The sequence below is a fragment of the Vidua macroura genome, chromosome 7 (assembly GCF_024509145.1).
Source record: "Vidua macroura isolate BioBank_ID:100142 chromosome 7, ASM2450914v1, whole genome shotgun sequence".
In the NCBI taxonomy this organism is placed as follows: Eukaryota; Metazoa; Chordata; class Aves; order Passeriformes; family Viduidae; genus Vidua; species Vidua macroura.
This window is the reverse complement of record NC_071577.1, coordinates 26,991,184-27,011,751: the sequence shown is the minus strand read 5'-3', so window position 1 is coordinate 27,011,751 and position 20,568 is coordinate 26,991,184. Positions and strand designations below refer to the sequence as shown.

The 20,568-nt window shown below is 37.8% G+C and overlaps 1 protein-coding gene across 1 annotated transcript in view; it reads left to right on the top strand.

The window, feature by feature from the left end:
• The window catches only part of GYPC (glycophorin C (Gerbich blood group)), a 33,339-nt gene extending 19,740 nt beyond the window's left edge, over positions 1 to 13,599 (top strand). The window contains exons 2-3 of the mRNA XM_053982304.1: positions 5,388 to 5,438; positions 7,711 to 13,599. Coding sequence (XP_053838279.1) covers positions 5,388 to 5,438; positions 7,711 to 7,907 — 248 coding nt within the window. The 3' untranslated portion in view covers positions 7,908 to 13,599. The remainder of the gene's footprint in view (positions 1 to 5,387; positions 5,439 to 7,710) is intronic.
• Positions 13,600 to 20,568: the final 6,969 nt, after the last annotated feature.

The following is a 20,568-nucleotide window of genomic DNA, read 5'->3' as shown; positions in this document are numbered from 1 at the left end:
TCATGAATGCAGTGTGTTGGCAAGGCACAAATATAAACCAAAGGGCAAGAAGGACATATCATAGTTGCATAAACAATGGAGGTGTTAAGAATTCATTAGTTTTTCTATACTATATGTGTGATAAGAAAAGTCCTGCATCAGTGGGACACATTAGGACCTGCTTTTCCAGTCAATAGGAGCCAGGACTGCAGAAGAGCATACAATGAACAAAAAGGTCACCTTGGAAAGAACAGTTATGATAAACACATTTTTATATAAAGAATATTTTTAAAAAATTAAATTGCAGTAGTTATAGAAAAGGTTTTTAACAGCTGCAAAAGCTGCCCAGTAGACTCCATATACTCCTCAGTGCTTTCAGAAGTTTATAATGTTTTACTGAACCCTATCAAATACCTTAGTATCATTCTGAGTGGAAGGCAATTAGAACCTCACCTAAGTTCTTTACATAAAAAAGCCAGTCTTATTTTTAAATTACAACTTTTTGAAAATAAGGCAAGATTAGTATTGTATGTTGTGCTAGGTCAATTGATACAAGCCAAAAAATAGACAAAAATTTACTAGACTCTATTACTGAGTAAACTGTATTTCATTCATCTTGTTATAACCAAAATTCTCTTTCAAAAGTATGGAAGAAAGAACAATCAATACTGAGGTGAAACCCTCCTCTGAGTTCCATCTCTATCTGGCCTGAACCATGAACTGAATTCATGAACCATCATTCAGTTTGAACATCTCCCTTGTTTACTGGACATGCATGGATAGATAGTAGAAATGTTTAATACAAAACCATTAAACATTTAATAGCCGAATTCTAAAGACACATTTCAGGTATCTTACAGATAGAGACTGCTTACACACTACTGCCTGCAACAGCTCAGTATTTGGGGTGGTTCTGCAAAGCAGATCCCTGGATACACTGAGATAAGAGTGGGTTCTTCCTCACCTGGAAATTCCCATTAGCAGCAGATTTTCATAAAGTAATTAGGTGAGTTGATTCAAGATGAAATCTTCCTAGCCTGCATGCCTAGGAAAGCCCTGAGGAGGAAATGACTGCCTTGAGGAGTTCAACCATCATTCACATGGATTGAATGAATTTCAACCACTTCTTATGCAATGAGATCATCATTGCATAAGAGAGATCAAGAGAGACATCAAGAGAGAGAATGGCTTGTGCAAGAAAGCACTTAAAGACCTACTTGAGTGTAATTTAGCAGCCAAGGCTTTGTCTGAGATTGTAACCTAGCAGTCAGCAAGGGAGCATCTTGATAAGAGATGCTGGGGTTGTTAAGACTCAAAAGCACAAGCTTGTGGGTAGGAAGATCCTGAAAGACTGGAGCAGGGCCAGTGCTGCCTGACTGCTGTCGAGTGGCTTTGAAACCTGTGTTGTCAGAGCTGCTTATCACACAGGTATCTGTATATTCACTCAGCCTGACAAACTCCAAAATGCAGGATCACCCACAACTGCATGGGAATAATGACAATGTGAGTTGTAATCTCAGGCTTTTCATTCTCTACTCAACGCTACCAGCTTTAGTCTGGAACTTTATCTTCCAGAAATTGGAGAGGCCTTGAGAAGTTTGGGGTAAGGTTTACAGTTATACCATCAAATTGCCCTTGTGGATTGCACAGTAGAGATTTGGCAGTTCACACCAGTAGATTAGATCTATCCTGTAGGGTCGTTCCCACGCATTCCTGTCACATGTGCCAAATGGGGATCCCTTTGCAGGTCTGGTTTTCCTTTCATCCTTTTCCCATGTGTAAATCCATAGCAATCAAACGTGTAGGTGCTTAAATTGTTGACTAAGATCCTAAATGCAGAACCACCAAGAGTAAAAATACTGGATTTTTTTTTCTAGAAACTAATTTAGCAGGCAAAAATGATGCCTGAAAATTAGAAAGCTTGAAGCTTTCTACAAGTTTATTCCATGTGTCACTGACAGTAGCCATAGGATCACAAAGTATTGTTTCCTGCAAGGAGCAAAATCTAAACTCTCAGCTTTCTGTGCTGAGTGGGAGAAAGTATTTGGGATGAATATGCCCTTTCCCACCACCATATAAATGGAACAGCTTGTCAGTTGGAATGTCTTAACATAGCTAGGCTTCTAGAGTAACTCACTGATAAGTCTTGCGTCTTTATCAGGACTGCCATTATACTTGGTGTTTGCCTTAAAGACCTGTTCTCTGGTGTCACAAAATCATGTCAAAACCTCACTTTCCATCTACAAAGAACTTTTAGTCTTGGCATTGTAAAGAAGAACTGGAAAGATCTACTTGAATGAAGCTCAGATATAAAAAAAAAATTTAAAAAAATTAAAGCCAATATCAGAATTTTGGGACAGGAACTGATTTATGGCTTTTAGTGGTTCAGATTTGCAATTTATAGAACAAAAGAAATAATTACAACTGTCTGAAAAATGCATCATGAGAATAGGAGAGTGCTGAACCTCAAGCAAAAATTTTCACTGCTGGACCTGCCTGCTTCAAACAAGTGTTCCTTCCTTAGCCAAAATGAAAGGGGATAGATTAAAATTGGGGGTGGGGGTGGTGTGGAACTACTAAAATAAAAATCAAGTTTTATTGGAAAATTGCACCTGAAGGAGGTAGTTTAACATTCACCAACAAATTTAGCAGAAATAAGTCACCACTGGCTATGTTAACTTACAAGTCAGTTGCACTGGTGTGCCACCTGTGAAGCACAGAGCCAGAGATCTGCTTGCAGTATTTAAGTCAGGAATATTTCTGGGACTTTCACTGGCTGCTGCCTTCTCAGCAGGATGTGATTGACGAGAATGAGACAGGTAGCAATTGTCATTTTATTGCAAAAATTCCTTATCTGTAAGTTTATGAGCAGAACTGGAATTTGATGAATTTCAGGTCATGACACAAAAGCATTTCTTTCTCATCATTCTGCCTTTTAGAAAATACTTTCCACCAACAGACAATTTGATTTGTGTGTTCTGTTCTTGATTTGGTCAACTCATTCTGATGGCCAGAAATTTTATGAAAAACATGTTTTTCCCCACAATCTTTTGATTTCTGTGTGTCATGGTAACCAGTGGCAGTAAATAACAACAATGTTCAAGCACATTCAGAACTAGATTGTAGCTGGACAAGGGCCAGTATAACAGGGAGAGGAGGTTTTGCAATGACAATTTAGCAACAGATAACACAAAAGATGTCCTTGAAACAAAGGGAAACAATCAAAACAGGTGCAACAGCAGCTATTGAAACACAGACCTCTGAGCACTCTGCATATGAAAGAAGAGCAGAATAAAGAAGGTACAAGAAGGCCAAAGCCATTGCTGAGCTAAAAATTCCTTCAGGAAGCTGGATGTCTTTTTTCCTCAGAAAGTGAAGATTCAGTCCTCAGTAGTGCAGTAATGCACTGTATTTCTCACACAGACTGACTTTAGAGAGGCCATGCTGGGGGTCCTGCCCAAGCAGGGATTCCCTTCTGGACAGCAGCCGCTGTTTCACTCCTGCTCAGGGAAGATGGTCTCATTCCATCACACATGCCTTGCATGTTCCTCAGCCATATTTCAGGAAGGATGACACTGCTTGAACCTCGAACAACGCCAGTACTTTCACACCTGCCTAGCTATACTGTAATATTACCATGAATCACATAGATCTTTTTGGTCAAAGTGAAATTTCAGAGATAGTGAAACAGGGATTAAAGGTGTCTCTGTGATCTCCATCAACAGTGCTCCAAAACTGATCTGGGGAGCAGACCTTGACTGTCTGGTCATTGGTGGTAGCTGCAATGTTCTGGCACTCCGACTGATGCAGCAAAAGGCTGTCTGGGAGGACTGCAAACCTGTTCTGTGGTCAAAAGGAGGCCCTGGTTCTTGTAGTAAAATGGGAGCTGTGGTGAGAGAAGCCATCCCGGTGTCAGCTGAAGGGCACAGCACTGCCAGCTTAGCAAATCAGTGCCAGCTCTACTACAGCTCAAGATGAGTCCTGCATTCTGTTGCAAACCTAGAGAGATGGAAATGAACTTTTCTGCAAAGTGATGATACTGTAATCCATTATCAAAAAGCACTGTGATGGCAAGTCCTAGAGATAAGGCACCTGCTTGTTATCTGAATCTGAGAGGCACCTAAGAATGCCAGGTATGAGCAGAGAGTTACTCATAAACCTTTTTTTAATTAAGGGGATAATAATTTGATCTGAAATTAATGTTTGGCAGCAAGCTGTGTGGCTTGGGAAGCACTTTGGAATTCACACCTTCAAGTGTTTGATTGCTGTAGAGGACCCTGCTTTTTTGGCATGCAACGTGTATTTGGTGTGTAAGGAAATACAGAGCATTTTTGACCTTGAGGTAACTAATCTCTTCTCAGCACGTGGGTTTTGAATAGACATAAACATAATAAGAGTTTTTAAATTACAGGAGATGTGCTCAACCTTCCCATCAGTATATAGATGGGAAGGATCTCTAGGGGAGAGAAAAGCACTCTTACTTTCTAAAAAAAGCACCTCCCATGTTTGAAAAGAGGTGGATCCTTTGAATCTCAGCTCCCCTCAGTTTGTTGCAAACTGATGTTAGAGACTAGACATGAGCAAGGAAAAAACTGCTGATAGTGTTTTGTCCTTGAATCATATATACAGATATAGCAAAAGGCATCCCAGGTATCAACCGTAGTGTCACTCTTGAGTTTATAGAAGGATTTGGAGTTACATTTTTATGTTTTCCAGAGAGCTTTTCTATGTACTACATTTACCAAAGGGAAATTTTAAATAAAATTTTAAATAAATTATAATGCAAGTGTTGTTATTTGATTTATCAGCACTGAATTCAGACTTACTCTAAGTGGAGACTGTGTTTTATACCACACACATGAGAGACTTGCTGTGATTTCAAATGTAAGCTGAAAAGAAAGCAAATGCAAAGATTAAAAACAGGACATTGCAGATAAATAAATATTAATTGAAATCAATATATACATATTAATTTGCACCAAATCAAGATCCAGACCATGCTCTGAAGAGCCGTAAATGGGAAAATAAATAGATGTCAACCTTTTTTTTTCCTAAAACTACCTTTCTGAGAGTAATCACAGTACCTAAATGCTCTTAGTTTAAGCATTCACTGGAGGATGTTACAGTTAAGTGCTCATAATACACAGTAGGTGTTTCCCTGGGGGCCATGATAGTTTGCATAAAGTGCTAGCTATTTCTTTTCCAGTGTTATGATGGCAGAAAACTGTTACAGTAAGGCTAACTCTAATGTGAAGTTTCATAAATGTCTTTTGCTAACAAGAGATATTGATTAAGTTCCAAGTTTCACAGGTTAAAATAATACAAAACTGCCAGTACAGTCACTGCTCCTCCATATGATCCAATTTCTTTTTTATAATTAACTTTTTTGTATTCTATTCTATTTATAGATGGAGAAGTGGAGAGCCCCACAGCTGGAGCAGATGTGGCTGTTATTGGAGGTGAGTAGCAGACCGTACTAAGCAGCACCGTAAGAATTAAAACAGCAGGTTTGTTGATTTCTTGCATTTTGCAAAACCCCTACTTTGCTGACAAGACAACAGGAATGGCACAATTAGAGTTAATTAGGCCAGTGGGAAATCTGCTCCCAGAGGGGCTATTGGCAAGATAACAAGATGAGATAATGAGCACAAACCATATACTGAGCAGTACCACCCTCATCCATTCCCCATTTTAGGACAAAATACCAAACAATCCAACAGAAAAGTCAGTCTCTGATTTCCTTCAGTATTCACTGGGTCAAGCTTGTCCTTTAGTACAGAACTGGTGGAGCACCTCTGATGTGAGCGATGTTAGCTTATACCAGCTGACCCTTTATTGTTACAGAATTCACCACACTATATTTCCTGGTGTTCCATTAAAGCTCTCTCATGCATTTAAACTAAATACAGTTGTCAGAATAAATGAGCAAAGCTACATTCACGGAGTGAACTTGTCTTTTTATTTTTATTGTGTTTGCTCATTTCCATGCTAACACACTAATTTCAGCCATTCACAAGGGGTTATACCAATCATTAGTGCAAATTGGTGAGGTTCTGCTATATTTCCCTCAGGTCCCATCTCTGTAACTTTAATTTCAGCTTCCTATGAACAAGTAGCAGGTAAATTGATTTGTACTTAGTCCCCTAGGCTTATTAATATTGTGCTACATCTAAAGCCTATTAGAGCCTCTTGTGTCAAGGGATACCACTGAGGTCCTAAAAATTGATGAAGCCCACACTGCAACCATGATATCATTTTCAACTTGAAGTTCTTTGTATAAGGGATTTCATTTCTGCTAGCAGTAACTTTACCTTCCAGAACGAAGCACCATGAAATCTGGGGCATAATGTTAAAGCATATCTTTAAAGACAGAGTTATAATCTTTATTTACCCTGCTAATATTGTGTCTATTCCTGCGTTTTTATGCCAGTAGGGTTTACTCAGTTGACCAGCATCAGTAACTCAGTTTACTGATGCTGGTAAATTTAAAGCTTTGGAGATACACTTGCCACTTATCTTGAATATAAAATGCAGAAAAGAGGTACTCTCCACCTTCCCCTCATTGTCTCTGCAGAGTAGTAGGCATTTCCAGGGAGCAATTCTTCTGACAAACATAAAATTCCCTTCTAGAAGAAATTAGCTCCCACACACGTCCCCTTCACTGACAGCAGAGAAAGCCCTAGGGATGTTCTGTTAAAGTTCTTTTTATTGTGTATTTCTTTCATATTTGGCTTATTCCTGGATTCATATGAATATAGCATCAGCTCAGTATCATGTACTCATACAGAATCACAGCAAAAACGTTTATAAGCACATCCTGGATCCATACAAAAAATCATGTTTAAAAAATTGTAAAAGTCACACAAGTAGAATAAACTTCAAAATACTTAATTTTTTTTCAGAATTTTTAAGTCAATAATTTGATCTGGAAGGAAAGGGATAGACTTTGTAGGTTTATTAAGAATGGACTTGACGTGCACTTGTCTCTTTTATGGACTTCTACCTTTCACAATGGAAAAGGATCATGAATTTACTTTCTTTCACTAGGAATGTTTCCATTCACCATTTAGTCCTACACACATTGAGGTCATCTATAGAAATTTTTGTCCAGTCAACACATAGCTGGAAATTAGCCTTAGTCCAGGAGACAAGAAAGATCTACCCAGAGCCCCTTCCTTCTGCCAGGTGTCACTTTCACATTCATTACAATCAAACTTTCCTAATTAGAGCACAGAATGAAATGGCAGCTTGCAAATACAGAGCAGTTCCAGAGCCACACAGCTCCTGCTATTTGTTGAATGTCCCCTATGAAATACTCTGTACCCTGAACATTTCCTGAAATTGAGAACACTTGAGAAGGCAGGGTTGGGTTGTCTGCAACACCCCCCACCTCTGGTGTACGTTACCAGAAGGGTGAAAGAAACCTATTGCTTTTCCTTTATGTTCTTTTATTTCTCCTCATTTTGTAATGAACTTTTAGCTCCAATATGTTCAATCAAATCAAGCCACTCATTTAAAAGAAAGGCAGTGAGAATTTTTCTGGTATTCCTGCAGTATCTACATCCCATCTTGTTTTTTGCAGTGTGTTCTGACTCTGGCCACTGCAACATGCAAACCTCTTATGACACATGGGCTTTTCCCTACCCAGCAACTCAGGTCATGATGTCTGGCTGTGAGACACTTCTTGTATTTTATCACTGGTGATGCATTTAAGTGGTCTCTTTCCTCTAGGTGTGATTGCTGCCGTGGTATTCATCCTCATTTGCCTGCTGGTGGTGATGGTGAGGTACATGTACAGGCACAAGGGCACCTACCACACCAACGAGGCCAAAGGAACCGAGTTCGCCGAAAGCGCCGATGCCGCTTTGAAAAACGACCCCGCTCTCCAGGAGGCAGTGGATGAGAGCAAAAAGGAATATTTCATCTGAGAGGCAAGGATTTCCATGGAGACTTCCTCAAGGGAATCAGTCAAAAGTATAACAGCAACAGAAGTACTAAGAGATGGTTAATATGAGGATACAGGCGAGCATCCTAATTGAAAAGTATCTATCTGCTTTTTTTTGTCACTGGGTTGTTTCTTTTCCTCTAGCAGTGAAGAACTAAATGCCAGATACTTGCCTGTTGATTTTGTTAGCAACACAGCTGGTCACAGTTGAAATCAATATCAGATAAGAAGAAACAAAATCTCAGTATGAGTGATACACCAAAACCAGATAAAGGTAGCAAATGTCAAGCCTTGACATTTGGTGAAAATAGCAGATGCCAAATGAAAACATCCTCTTAGAGTTAATGATGCATCCTATTCTGATATGATGAAGAACTACCTGAAATTGAATTTCAAATGGTAATAGAACAAACATTAAACTAGATAAAAGTGATCTAGCTCGAAAAAATATAAATCTATAGCCCAGACATCCCCCTCCATCCCCTTAAATGTGCATTTTTATTGCACAGGGGAGTTTATGTTGGATTTTTGGGGGGATTTACACTGGGATTTCTTTTTTTATATTTGAATTTTATATATATATAAAAATCAAAGACAATTCAAAGAAATAAACCTCTTGGAAAACATGGAAAAGGTAAGAGTGAAGAATTTATTACTGACTTTCTCTGCATGGCAGCTTGAGAACTGCAAGATGTTGGAATTTACAATATAGTATACCAAATAGTCAGTAGATGTACAAATATGATTCCAATTAGTCTGTAGCTTTTCTGCACACATGCATAAATAGGTAGATATTAAAAGGTAAAGCATCCTGGTTTGAGCAGGCCCTTTGAAACAATGGAGCTCAGCTACATTTTTTTTCATGTAAGATATTTTTGCCTGAATATTTATTTATTTATTTTGCATTAGAAAATTCTCTGAGTGCCCACCAACAGGACTGTAGATTTTTGCAGGGAGAGGAATTCAGTTCTGGAGCAGATATGAGTACATCTTTCACAAATGCAACCTTATAATTGTCACTATAAAGAAGCTTGTTCATCTGCATCCCACTGGCTTTTTATTTCTCGCTCTGTATGGCTTCTGTGTATCCTTTGCAGTGTGCTAGACCAGAGAATTACACTGCCATCAATGCTTTATTATAAATAAATAAATACATAAATAAATAGATTATTCATGGTGGGTCACATGAAAAGATATTCCTCACCTAAAAATCAACAGTGATGAGTTTCGTTACCCCAGTAAGTTGGCTTCCTAATTGAAGCCCACAATTACCTCCAGAAATAGGATAATTGTTCTCTGCACCTGCTCATCCACAGCTGTCATGGTGCCCTGGACTACTGAAAATAGAGGTGGAGAAATGCAAGATAACAAACAAGATACTGATGAGCTCTACTCAAGTCGATATATTTTTTCCTGTGCTTTGATCTATATATGTGTGTACATATATATAAAGTCATCTACAGCTGTGCTTTCAAGACACTATTGCTGATCACTTGTGCTCACTTCTTGGCACGAAAGCTTGGAAAGCTCCTGGACTCTGGTGTTCGTTACTGACCCTGGCCTCAAAAATGCTGTAAGAGGTCTGAGCAAGGTAAGATTCTGAGAACCCAGCTGAAGAAACAAGGTATTTTTGTCTTTCAATCACAATCTCAGTCTTTTGCCAGTACTTGAAGAAGATGGACTCTGAATTATTTTTAGAATCCCAATACCTTTAATTTTGAATCTTAAATCCACATGTGTTAGCATTTTAACCAAAGAATGTGAAACTCATGCCAAATTTATTAAATGCTTAAGATACTTTCTGTAACACCATTGCAGAACCATATTGTAGTCTGTGGCTAGTGCAATATAAAATGTACAAAACACAGAGGTCAAATATTTTGATATTATGCACCTGTCTCCTTCTTATACCCATTAATATTTTAATAATTTTACTACTTTTGAAACAGGCACTATTTTATTTCTCTAGGACAAGTGTTAGAAAAAAATCACTGATCTTAACTGTAAGACTGAGTTTATAAAACTAAAGATCCCTGATCCTCCAGTTCAATAAAAATGTAAATATTTCCTCTGAGAAAAAGATAACTGGGGTGACTTGAGCTCTGCTGCATCTCCCACACAAAGTGTGGGAAGACCAAAGAACTTTCCTCCAGCCCTAGCAGTACCTATAGAGGACTACCAGCCTTTTGTCCCCTTTCATACACTCAGAACATGAAACATTATTATAACTGTTAAAGAAAATTAATTTTACAGAAAAGTGTGATGGACATAGAGAATAAATTTGTGCCTCTCTCCTCAGTCATGAAATTCTGGCTTTTGCAAGTTGAGCTTAATTAGACATCTGTGTTGTACCTGTTACACACGGGAACTTGACTTAGTGTTTCTTTTGGCATGGGTGTGAGTTTTTTAATTATGAGGTAGACTTAGACAAAGTGCCACACTGGAGTTGTAGAGGCCAGATTCTCTGGTGGTATAGCATGAGCTCAGAAGAGCTCAGCCAATTCTTACCAGTTCAGTCAACTTCAGACTTTGTGTCATTGCTTCCCTTAAATCTCAACTGAATGCAACTTCTGGTCTCTGACTATATCTCTTCTTTGTAGATTAATTAACAATCTTTATCCCATTTTCCCTATTTATCTAGGCTGACAAACAGTCCAAGCATTCAGGAACAGCGTCCCTGTTGGTAACAAGCCACTTAGAATAGTTGGGCAGCAGCACTTCTGTCATGAGCTGTGGTTTCAGTGAATTTATTTCTTTACTGTGTCCTTCTAGGTTTCAGGACCTTGTGTATTTAGAAATTACTAAAGCACACTCAACAGAGAGAAGAAATGGTTTGAGGAGATTTTCTGTTTCTTTGTTTTCTTCAGGAAAAACTTTGCTTTGTAATGAAGCAATCTCATGATATCAGGTGACTGGCACATTCTAATGGCCTCATCCTGCTGTTTTTTACTCATACTATAACTCTACTCAATGTCTTGAGTCATTCAATTTAGTTGTAAAAAGAATGAGTTAAAAACTTCCTATAACTTTTATAACTAATTAGCAAAACATCCTTCTGCAAGCAACATGCTGTGCTAAAACAAACATTGTGTGCAATGCTGAGACATCTCAGTTGGCAGCCATAGCTTTTCATCATTGATGGTTAAATGATTTTTATCATTTGCTTCCTGAATAGAATAATTAATGAAACAGATTCTTCTTCCCCCACATACTTTTATGTGGGGTCCCCCTAATGCTGTGGCCTGCTGTCCTGCAGCTCTTTGATGCTTCATCTTCTCAGCTGTGGCTGCTGCTCTTGCTCGCACTCCCTCAGCTCCCATCTGGATATCTACTGCCTTCACATGGCAAAAGATTAGCCATTTACTTATGTATTTATTTACCTATTTTTATCTATGAAGTTGCTCTGACCATCTATGCTAGCCAATAAAATTTTTCAAAAAGGTTTTAGATTTGGATTGCCAATCCTATACCAAATTTGAGCAAACATGACCCATCTGACCTGAGACAGATTTACAGAGTAATCACATATGCCACATTTTTACAGACAACAGGTCTAAAAATAGCACTGTAAGTTCTGTAGTTGTTAAACTTAGTGCTGTAAATCTCCAGTGACCATCTCCAATGTTTCTCCCTAAACAATGCATCATTATGATGATCCCTCAAGCCGCTTGATTTTGTCCCCATGCCTTAATGCCCTGTGAAAACTTGTTGAATCCCACTTTGCATAGGAAGTCATAGGTCCATATTTACAAGTATAAGTAAGTCATTTTTCAATGGTGTATGGGAAAGCAGTGCACCAAAATGACCAATATATGCTGAAGTTGGCAGACAGAAAATAAATATGATCCTGTAGGAACACACAATATTTTTTTAAGATATATGAAAATGACAAAAATTAAACATAGTATTTCTGGTGACATTAGTGAGCTTTAAGAGTAGGTTCATGAAGCTTTCAAATTCTTTCACTGATAAAAATAATCCCTTGCAAAGGGAAATTAATCTCTTTTAAACCATTTCTTTTTGTCAGTCTTTGAAAAAAGTTTTCACAGATTCAATATTCTGACATTCTGTCTTAACATCTCAAGCTCAATTTCTTCTAACTTTATGAGCATAAAATGACTGCTTGCCTATTTCAGCCTCTGAAGCATCATTACAGCTCAGCAGAGTAATTCTGTCCAAAAGAAGTCAGTCCCAATTGTGTATCTGGCCAACCAGACCATGGACCTGGTGTGCATTTTTTCTGGGGCTTGGCCTCTATTGTTCCAGGATTTCCCTAGTTCCAATATGCCATTGCACATTAATGCAGACCTGAGGAAAATTTTGGCAGACACTTGTCAAGGAAACGAGACATATAGAGATATACATATGTGTAATTTTTTTTGTTTTTAGAATACCAAGACCAAATCACTTTGGGATACTATTTGAAATAGGACTGTGGAATTTCTCAGATCATCAGGTTTTCTCTTAAATCAAATCTAGGGATCAGGGGTACATCAGCATATAGAAATAAAAAGGACTATTTTCTTTCAACAAGGAATGCAGACAAAGTGCTGAAACATTTATAGTCCCAGGATAAGCAGAAAAGGACTGCAGTAGTTAAAGCCTGCAAGAATTCCTCACAGAACAGAGGAAACACTGAGGCAAGATGCTGAGAAAATGAGTAAAAAGGTGCAGAACAAGAGACGGTAATCTGATACCAATAGGGATGGAGAGAAGTTCTTCTGCAAACAAAATAGATATTCCTGTCTGGATAAATCAGTGTATTTGCTCACTGTAACTGCTGACAACAATTTTCTTTGAATTTTATGAGATGTTTTCTTTGAATTAAATGAGATGTCTAGATTCCTTGTGTGTGCAAGTCCAATCAAAAAATGATGGCACATACATACCAACAAGACACTCCTATTAAATGTATTAAAAGCTGTTTAGTGCATTTTCTAAAATCTCTCATTCTTCACATAAGAAAGCTTTGTATGTTTAGAAAGTGCAGAAACCTCACAGCATCAGTTCATTCAGGACAGAATACTAAATACTTGAACAAGGAATGGACCCACATCTGATATTTGGAAATTTGGGTAAATAAAAGAAGCTAACAATATCAAAATAAAACATAGATGGTGAGCAAAAATTCCAACCATATTACAAAGAAGTTGGATATTTGTTGTAATAGAGATCCTTCTCTAATACAAGATAGTAGTATTGTAAATGACGGAAAATAAAGAATCCTTATTCTGTGTGGTTGGGACAAAATCCCACTGCATTCAGTGGGACAAGCATGTTATTGATCATATTTATCCTTCCTGAAAAAAAAAATGCATTTCCACACATTCCAGAAAGAAACACAATAAATTAAAATACAATCTTTATAAGTGCTGATCTTGCAGCATAACTTCTTTCCTTTACACGTTTTCTGTTGTTTTAAACTGTATGTATGATGGAAGGTATCTGATATGTTGTACTAAAGTCTATTTGGATTGCAGCATTGCTATGAAAAGAATAGAAGAAAAAGAGCATCCAAAGCTTACTGCTGATTTTATGTTAAAGCTGACTATAATGTTTGTATTTACCAAAGCTATTAATACACTGATGGTGTAAATCTACTATATTTTGAATGGAAAAAAATATGAAGAAATTAATAACTTTATAATTAAAGTTCTAATTTTCAGCATTTAAAAGACTCTTCTCATATTTTTCTTTTCTTTCAAAACATCATAAACTTTTAGAATTGCCAATTATGTTGCTTTCATGTGAATGTAGATTAAAAAGTAATAGTCAGCTAGAATTTTTCTTAATAGAGCATACAAACCCTAAAAGATATACTGCTGGTGTTTGCATTAAAAAGCAAGAGAAGCTTTTGATAGATCTAAGAAGGAGTCAACCTTCAAATGAGAAATCAAACAATTGTTCTCTCTGAAGAAACATTACCCTGTGGATGTCTGTGTGGACCTGTGTGCTGCTTTGTGATCTAAGGCATGGTATTCTTTAAAATTCTGGGCAGATTATAAACATCTAATGGCTATTTGCTGTTTGCTGACTTGCCTTCCACCCAGCTGGTAACAAATGTGAATACTTCTGCTTTGTTATTCATGCTTTCCATACAACTTATCTTTTATCTTAATATATCCCCAGTTAAAGAGTATGGCGAGGATATGCCTGGTATAACAAGTATTGTAATCTTAATTACAATATCTTAAAATATCTTAAAGTATTGTAATCTATTTTAATCATAGAATCATTAAGGCTGAAGAATCTGTAGGATCATCAAGTCCAACCATTAACAATGTTGCCACTGTCAAACCCTTTTTGAAAGATTACTCCTGTTAGTGAGAAAAGCTCTTCAGGTAATATATTATTGGGTCAAAATGGTACCTTAAAATGGTCAAACCTGGAGGATCCAGAAGGACAGTGGATCACCTCAGTTTTGATATCTGTAGAGAAACTGTTTCAATGGGCCTTTAATGTGCCATAGGACTTGATGTGTAGACTGGAAGCCAGCACCAGCCAAATGGTTCATCAGCAATGTTCTAATGCTGAAGCAAAGATAAGCAGAGAGGAAATGCTGCTGAAGACTATAAACCAGATCCTTCATTATTAGCCAGCACACTGTGGAAAGAGGACCTTGACTTGGTACCACATCAGACAACAGGATCCAGTGTTATTGGAGGTGCTTCCAATTTGGCAGCCCAAACCTGTGATGTCTTTTACTGTTACCAGTGCCCTGCATGGCAATTCTGTGGAGACTGGCCACAGGCTAGCTGCCAAGGAATTGTGTGTTCACACCAAATGAATCCTTTATGGATGGCCAGTAGTTGACCAGCTTACAGCAGAAACAGAGGTGAATAAAGAAAAGATTAGCAAATAAAGAGCAGTACATGAAAATAAGAGCTTTCAGAATGAAGTGCCATCCATCACATTGCATGACCTTACACATACACATGATTCGTTTCATACCGATTCTATCAACCTAAAGCTTCAGCACAAGATATTTTGATTACACTGAAAAAGAAAAGGGTCCAAACCTTGAAGTGATAAATCTGTTTCCCAGCAAATATTTTGATTAATGTTTCTATTTCAGCTTCAAAAGAAAGATTTCACACCTTAGCAACCAATCCTGCTAGAACTATACATAGAGATGTTTCTTAATTTCTGATGTTTGCTTAATGACCAGGAACACCTGAATGGTCACTCAGATTCCAGTACCTTGTAAAGAAAGTATTTAATTTCCCTGAGGGATTGCTACCAAATTCACTTGGAAGGACTTCTCAGTGTGACATATGGGTATGTTGATAAAATGCAACTCAGTAGAATGTGATGACTTCCTTAGTTACTGGGAACAATCATCTTTATTCATTCTAACACCTAATGGAGTGATCAATAGCATTTTAATAAAGCCCCCCCCCCCCCCCCCATTATTCATATTTAACATAAATTTTGTATTGTATTTCAATTAAATTACACTTTCTGCCATTCTTTACTGTCATTTTGCTTTCTTCCCCATTCATAAGTTTTTTGTTTCACAAATACATGTGAGACCCTCAGGGCTCTCCATACCTTTCTTCATATTCCTGTAATGTTCTGCATAAATAGAGCCTTGTGCTCAGAATTTCTTCCATAGAGCAGAAATATCTCGATTCCCTTCTGTTCAGCAGCAGCACAACTTACCTAGCAGAACAAAAGTTGAAGAATCAGAGATTATTACATCTCTCAGTTTCTGGTAAAGATATAAAGACCCTTGTTCCATGAAGGGAGTTCAGGACTCTCTGAGTCTCTCTTCATGCGTGACATGAGTGATGCTTCTGACACCAGGATGCAAGAAAGCAAAATGAAAAATGGAAGGCGCAGCACAGAATCAGGAGCCAGAGCATTCCCCTGAACAGCAAGATGCTGAACACTTGCCAAAAAAACCCACAGAATTATTTCTCTTTTTCTTCTCATTCAATACCTCTCTCACCTTCTTCCCTGCAAAGAAACATCTGGCAGCTGTGCTTAAATTTAACCAGATCTCTCATCTCTGCAACTTCACTGACTGCAATGAAAAATGGATTACAGGCACAAGGATAAGAGCAAATAGTTCAGGATCAGATTACTTCAAACCTTATCAGACCCACCAAGTCAGCTTACTCTTAGCCCCACTCACAGGTATAAGTCACATGAGCTTTGAAAACCTGTCTTCATTTTTTCATTTTGTTTCAGCCCTCAAGTCCTGGTTTCATCCTCTCCTGCTGTAGGATTAGGAATTTTCTTATTAGACACTGTCTGACCCTTTCATGGATGCAATCTTCAGGGGAGAGAAGAGACTGTTTTTGTATTGGTTGTGGTGGGTTTTTTTTCCCATACAAAAAACCTTAAAACAGGACAAAACTGTTTTGTTAAGCTCCAGTTGGTCAGGCTTTTTGGTAAGGAAGATAATGGAATAGTTGTGAGTGAAGGTCATATTCCCAAAGATCAGCCTGCCTCCCCAAAGCATAGGGGCATTGAAGATTTAAAAGAAAACAGCACCAGAATATTTTTCTGACATGGATCAAACAATATGTTTTCCATAAACCAAATTCTTGGCCAAAGTTGAATTGTTTTTTAAAAAAAAAAAACTCTCTGAACTCCTCATAATTGTCTCTTCTCTGAAATAAAAAGTAAATAAATAATCAGTCTGAAGAAAAAACATTTTTAATCAACCAGATGAATAAGAGATCATTATTCACTAAAACAATTTCTTTTCCAGGAGCTCTGTTTTCTACAGTAAAATTTATTAAGACTACACAAAGAAAGTAATATTTTGTTTCATCTTCCCTCTGCAGGAACATTCATGAAATGTGTTTGTGCCATTTTAGCTAATAAACATTTTTTTGTGCAATGTCTTCCAGGGCCTTGCCCTGTCTCTCGGTACGAATGGTATTTAAGGTGGAGAAGGGAAAATATATATAATCATTCACTGTCTAGCTCCATGTCCAGGCAAAAGTTCCCATCTTCCAAGTGGTCTTTTTCATTTTATTTATATTATTATGGCAAATTAAACTGCTGAGAAAATTCTATACAGTTTCCTAAAATTGTATATTTAGCATGTATCTCTCTCAAGCTGGAATTCTTAGCCAAAAAGACAAGAGTCTACAATGAATTGGGAAAACAGGAATGAAAGACTCCATTAGTCCCATGAGGAATGCCTCTGCCTGTGCTTTGATTGCCCTGGGATTTCAATAAAGAGGGGGAGGTTAAATGTTATGGGGGTTTTTGCTTGTTTCTTTGTTGTTTTTTTGGAGGTTTTTCCTAACAGTGATATAGCCCAGCTGGCAAAATTCCTGATAGGAGTAAAATAAAATAATCCCTCCAAAGATACATAGCCTTCTCCTCCAGCTGCTGGGATGCAGAACATACACATGTCCATTTGTAAGGTCTAATGCTAAACCCATATGGAGAAAGTTAAGCTTTGCTCCGCTGTACCCATTAACATTATTCTGAACAAGATCAGGGAATTATTTTTATCCCCAGATGTGTCTGCCCTAAATTTGGATCATTTGAGAGCCAGAAGCTCTGTAACAGAGCAGCTGCTTCATCCCATCTCTATCACAAGGAGCTCTGATGTTTCATGTCTCAGATATCAATAACCTCCACACCAACATCTGCCACCAACTTGTGAGGGCCATCAGCTATTGACAAAATATTTTCCAGAGGGTCTTATTACCTGCAACTGAAACAGCAAATATGGACTCTGCATTAACTTTGGCAACAACTGAAAGAGGCCACAGATGTTGGGCAGAGTCCATAACTTGTAGGAGCAATTGGATCAGATGTGGTAAAACCAGAGCAGCCTATGATCTTGAAATGCTGTGTTGGTGGGTGAACACACAAACACATGGATGTGGGAAAGCAATGAGGTCTCCCCTGGTACCTTGGGAATGGTGGAAAGTGAATTCATACTGCCAAGCACCTCACTGTGTAAACACAGCTATATACTTGTATTCAAGAGCAGCATAGCCTAAAAGACAGGCTGAATTAACCCAGCCCCCTTTATCTGTGGTTGTTCAAACTCAGCTACAACAAAATCTAAGAGAAATCTCTTCTGACAGCTGAGTCAGAAAGCAGCAGGAATTGATGGTAGTCATTCACTGTGAAGATCAAGCTGTGCTTCTCACAAATATTTTATCACCATATAGCACAGAAAACCTCTCTATGAAAATCGCTGCACCTGCACACTGACAAGCAAAGTCCAAGCAAAAGCTTGCTTGTAAAACCTTTTTTCTTATTTGTATCCAGAGGTTTGACTCAGCCCACGAGCAGTTTGTATAAATTAACACAGGTCCCTTCACTTCAATACCATTCACTTCAGCTACTTTGACTGAAAAAAAACCCAACAGAACCAAAACTAAAAAACAACAACAAAAAAAAATAGCGTAAATTTGTCAAGGACCAAGGAACACACTGAAAAAGGAGATCTGCATGAAGAGAAGTTATGAAAAGACTTGAATCCAACACTTAGGACTAAAGTGTATTTTTTGTTAAGCTTCCAGGAAAAATTAATGTTGCAATAGGTAAACTGGAGAATGAAAATGACCTTAAACACAGCAAAAGAACGAGCATCTTTGAAAGCAGAGGGTTCTGATCCTTTCTAAATTATGTTGGCAGAGTCTTAATTTTGCAGAACTGATGGCTTTTGTTTTATCTCCTCACCATAGTTAATCTGACAATGTGCTACTGTAATTATAAGCCAAGACAAACTTGCACGCATTCTAGGGAGACCATCACAGAAAAAAAAAGGAAGAAATATGCTCTTGTGTATTAATGACTTCATTAAAAAAAAATTTCATGATTTTGTGATGGAGGACTGAAATGATGGGCAAGAATTATCTTCTTCAAACATCTGGGAGCAAAGCACAGCTGGCTCTCTCTTGGAGCTTGGCACTCAGCGTGCTATGAGACATACTTCAGTACGTAAGAGAGGCTCTTATAAAGCTGAATCATTTGGGCAATTAACACTCAAAGCAATTTTCACACAAGCTCTTGATACATGAAATTTGAGTTTTCCATAAGTGACAGGCAGGCTGCTGTATGCAGACAGAGCCAGCTTTGCTGTAGCACTTCAAGGTTTATGAGGGGGAAAATTCATTCAGAGATGGAAGGTGCTTTAAACAAGTTTTTCTGCTCATTTGAAAAGGAAGACTTACTGACAATGTTTTACTGTTATGGGCCTGTGTAAAGTTAGTTACCTCACAGGAAAATTTTGAAAGTTTTACATCACTAGAGTTTAATGTCTTAGAGGACAAAAAATAATTTTAATTGATTTTTCACCTCTTGCACAAAATCATGCATTGGGTGTAAGCTGAAGAGTCTCTCTTAGAAGGTGTTTCACATTTTCTGTGAAGAACAACAGCATAAGTTAGTGGCAAGAAATTGAACCAGATGAGAAAAAAATATGGATTTTATAAGTGCAATTACTTTTGATCAAAATTCCTGGAAAGTAATTGATTTAGAAAAAATACATTCCAAAAAGCCAACTATATTTAAGTTTCCTATTACTGTTAAAAGTCCATGTACAATATGGTTTCTGACTCAGAATTCCCAGTGATCTAGGAGTTGACTGATAGATTTATCATGCTTCAAATGGTTAATCACATGGCAGCCAGGAATTACCACAGACAGAAAAGGATGGTAAAATATGGAGTTAGTCACAGATAAAATAAGAAATGGAGAATAAAATTTGTCCTACCATCATACATAACCTAAGCACTTTGCAAAGTAAAGATATCACCCTTAAATTTAAAGAACAAAATGAGAGGAAAATCAAAATTTTTCTCCTACACCAATCTGTGAACTGGAAGTAAAGGTCCAATGTTAATGAAATTAGTTTTGTTTCTTTTTGAATGATTAGGTTAATTTTTCTTTTTTCTTCTTTAAGTGCGGGACTGAGTAAAACACAACCCAGAAGAATACTCTGAATTTTGCTGTTGCTTTGGTTCTGCAGAGTAGTGATTTCAGGTACTCTTTGAACTGGAATATAGTGATTTAGTGGCAGTACAAGGAAGGTTATTTAAAAGACAAAGTTGCATAGAGCAGTTGCTGCCCATCATTCAGCTCTTAAACTATCAGCTGGTTTTGATAAAGCTGTTCAATTTCCACAGAGATAACTGAGAACAGAAGCTGTCTGAAGACCCCTGACTTGATTAGAGTTTTTAAGTCAGAGTTGAACCCTATCTTCAGAAGCAGCCTTCCTATCAGTAGCTGCTTCAGAGTAAGCAATAGGGATACACGGCTGGATCCTTTAAACCTAAGAGAAAATTGAACAGAGGTGCATTTGAGAGGTAAACCTCTGCACCTGAGGTATCTCAGAAAGCCTGGATTTACTGACAAGTAGGGTCAATACCAAAGACTTTATTTATGCATTGCTGTTAAGACTGACAATAGCACTTTGCCATTAAGTGCCTCAAACTCATTTTGCCTAAACTCATATTCCACCAAAGCTATTTTAGGCTTCAATGACCAGAAGCATTTTATCACTGACTCAGAACTCCCAGGACACCTTGCTTCTTAACACTGACTCAATTGCTGCACACCTGGACTTCATTCTCCAAAATACTGCTATTATCCAAGAGTCACGAATCCTAGGAGTCACCTAGGGTTTGCAATCTAGCACAGCAACTAGTTGTAGTTAACTT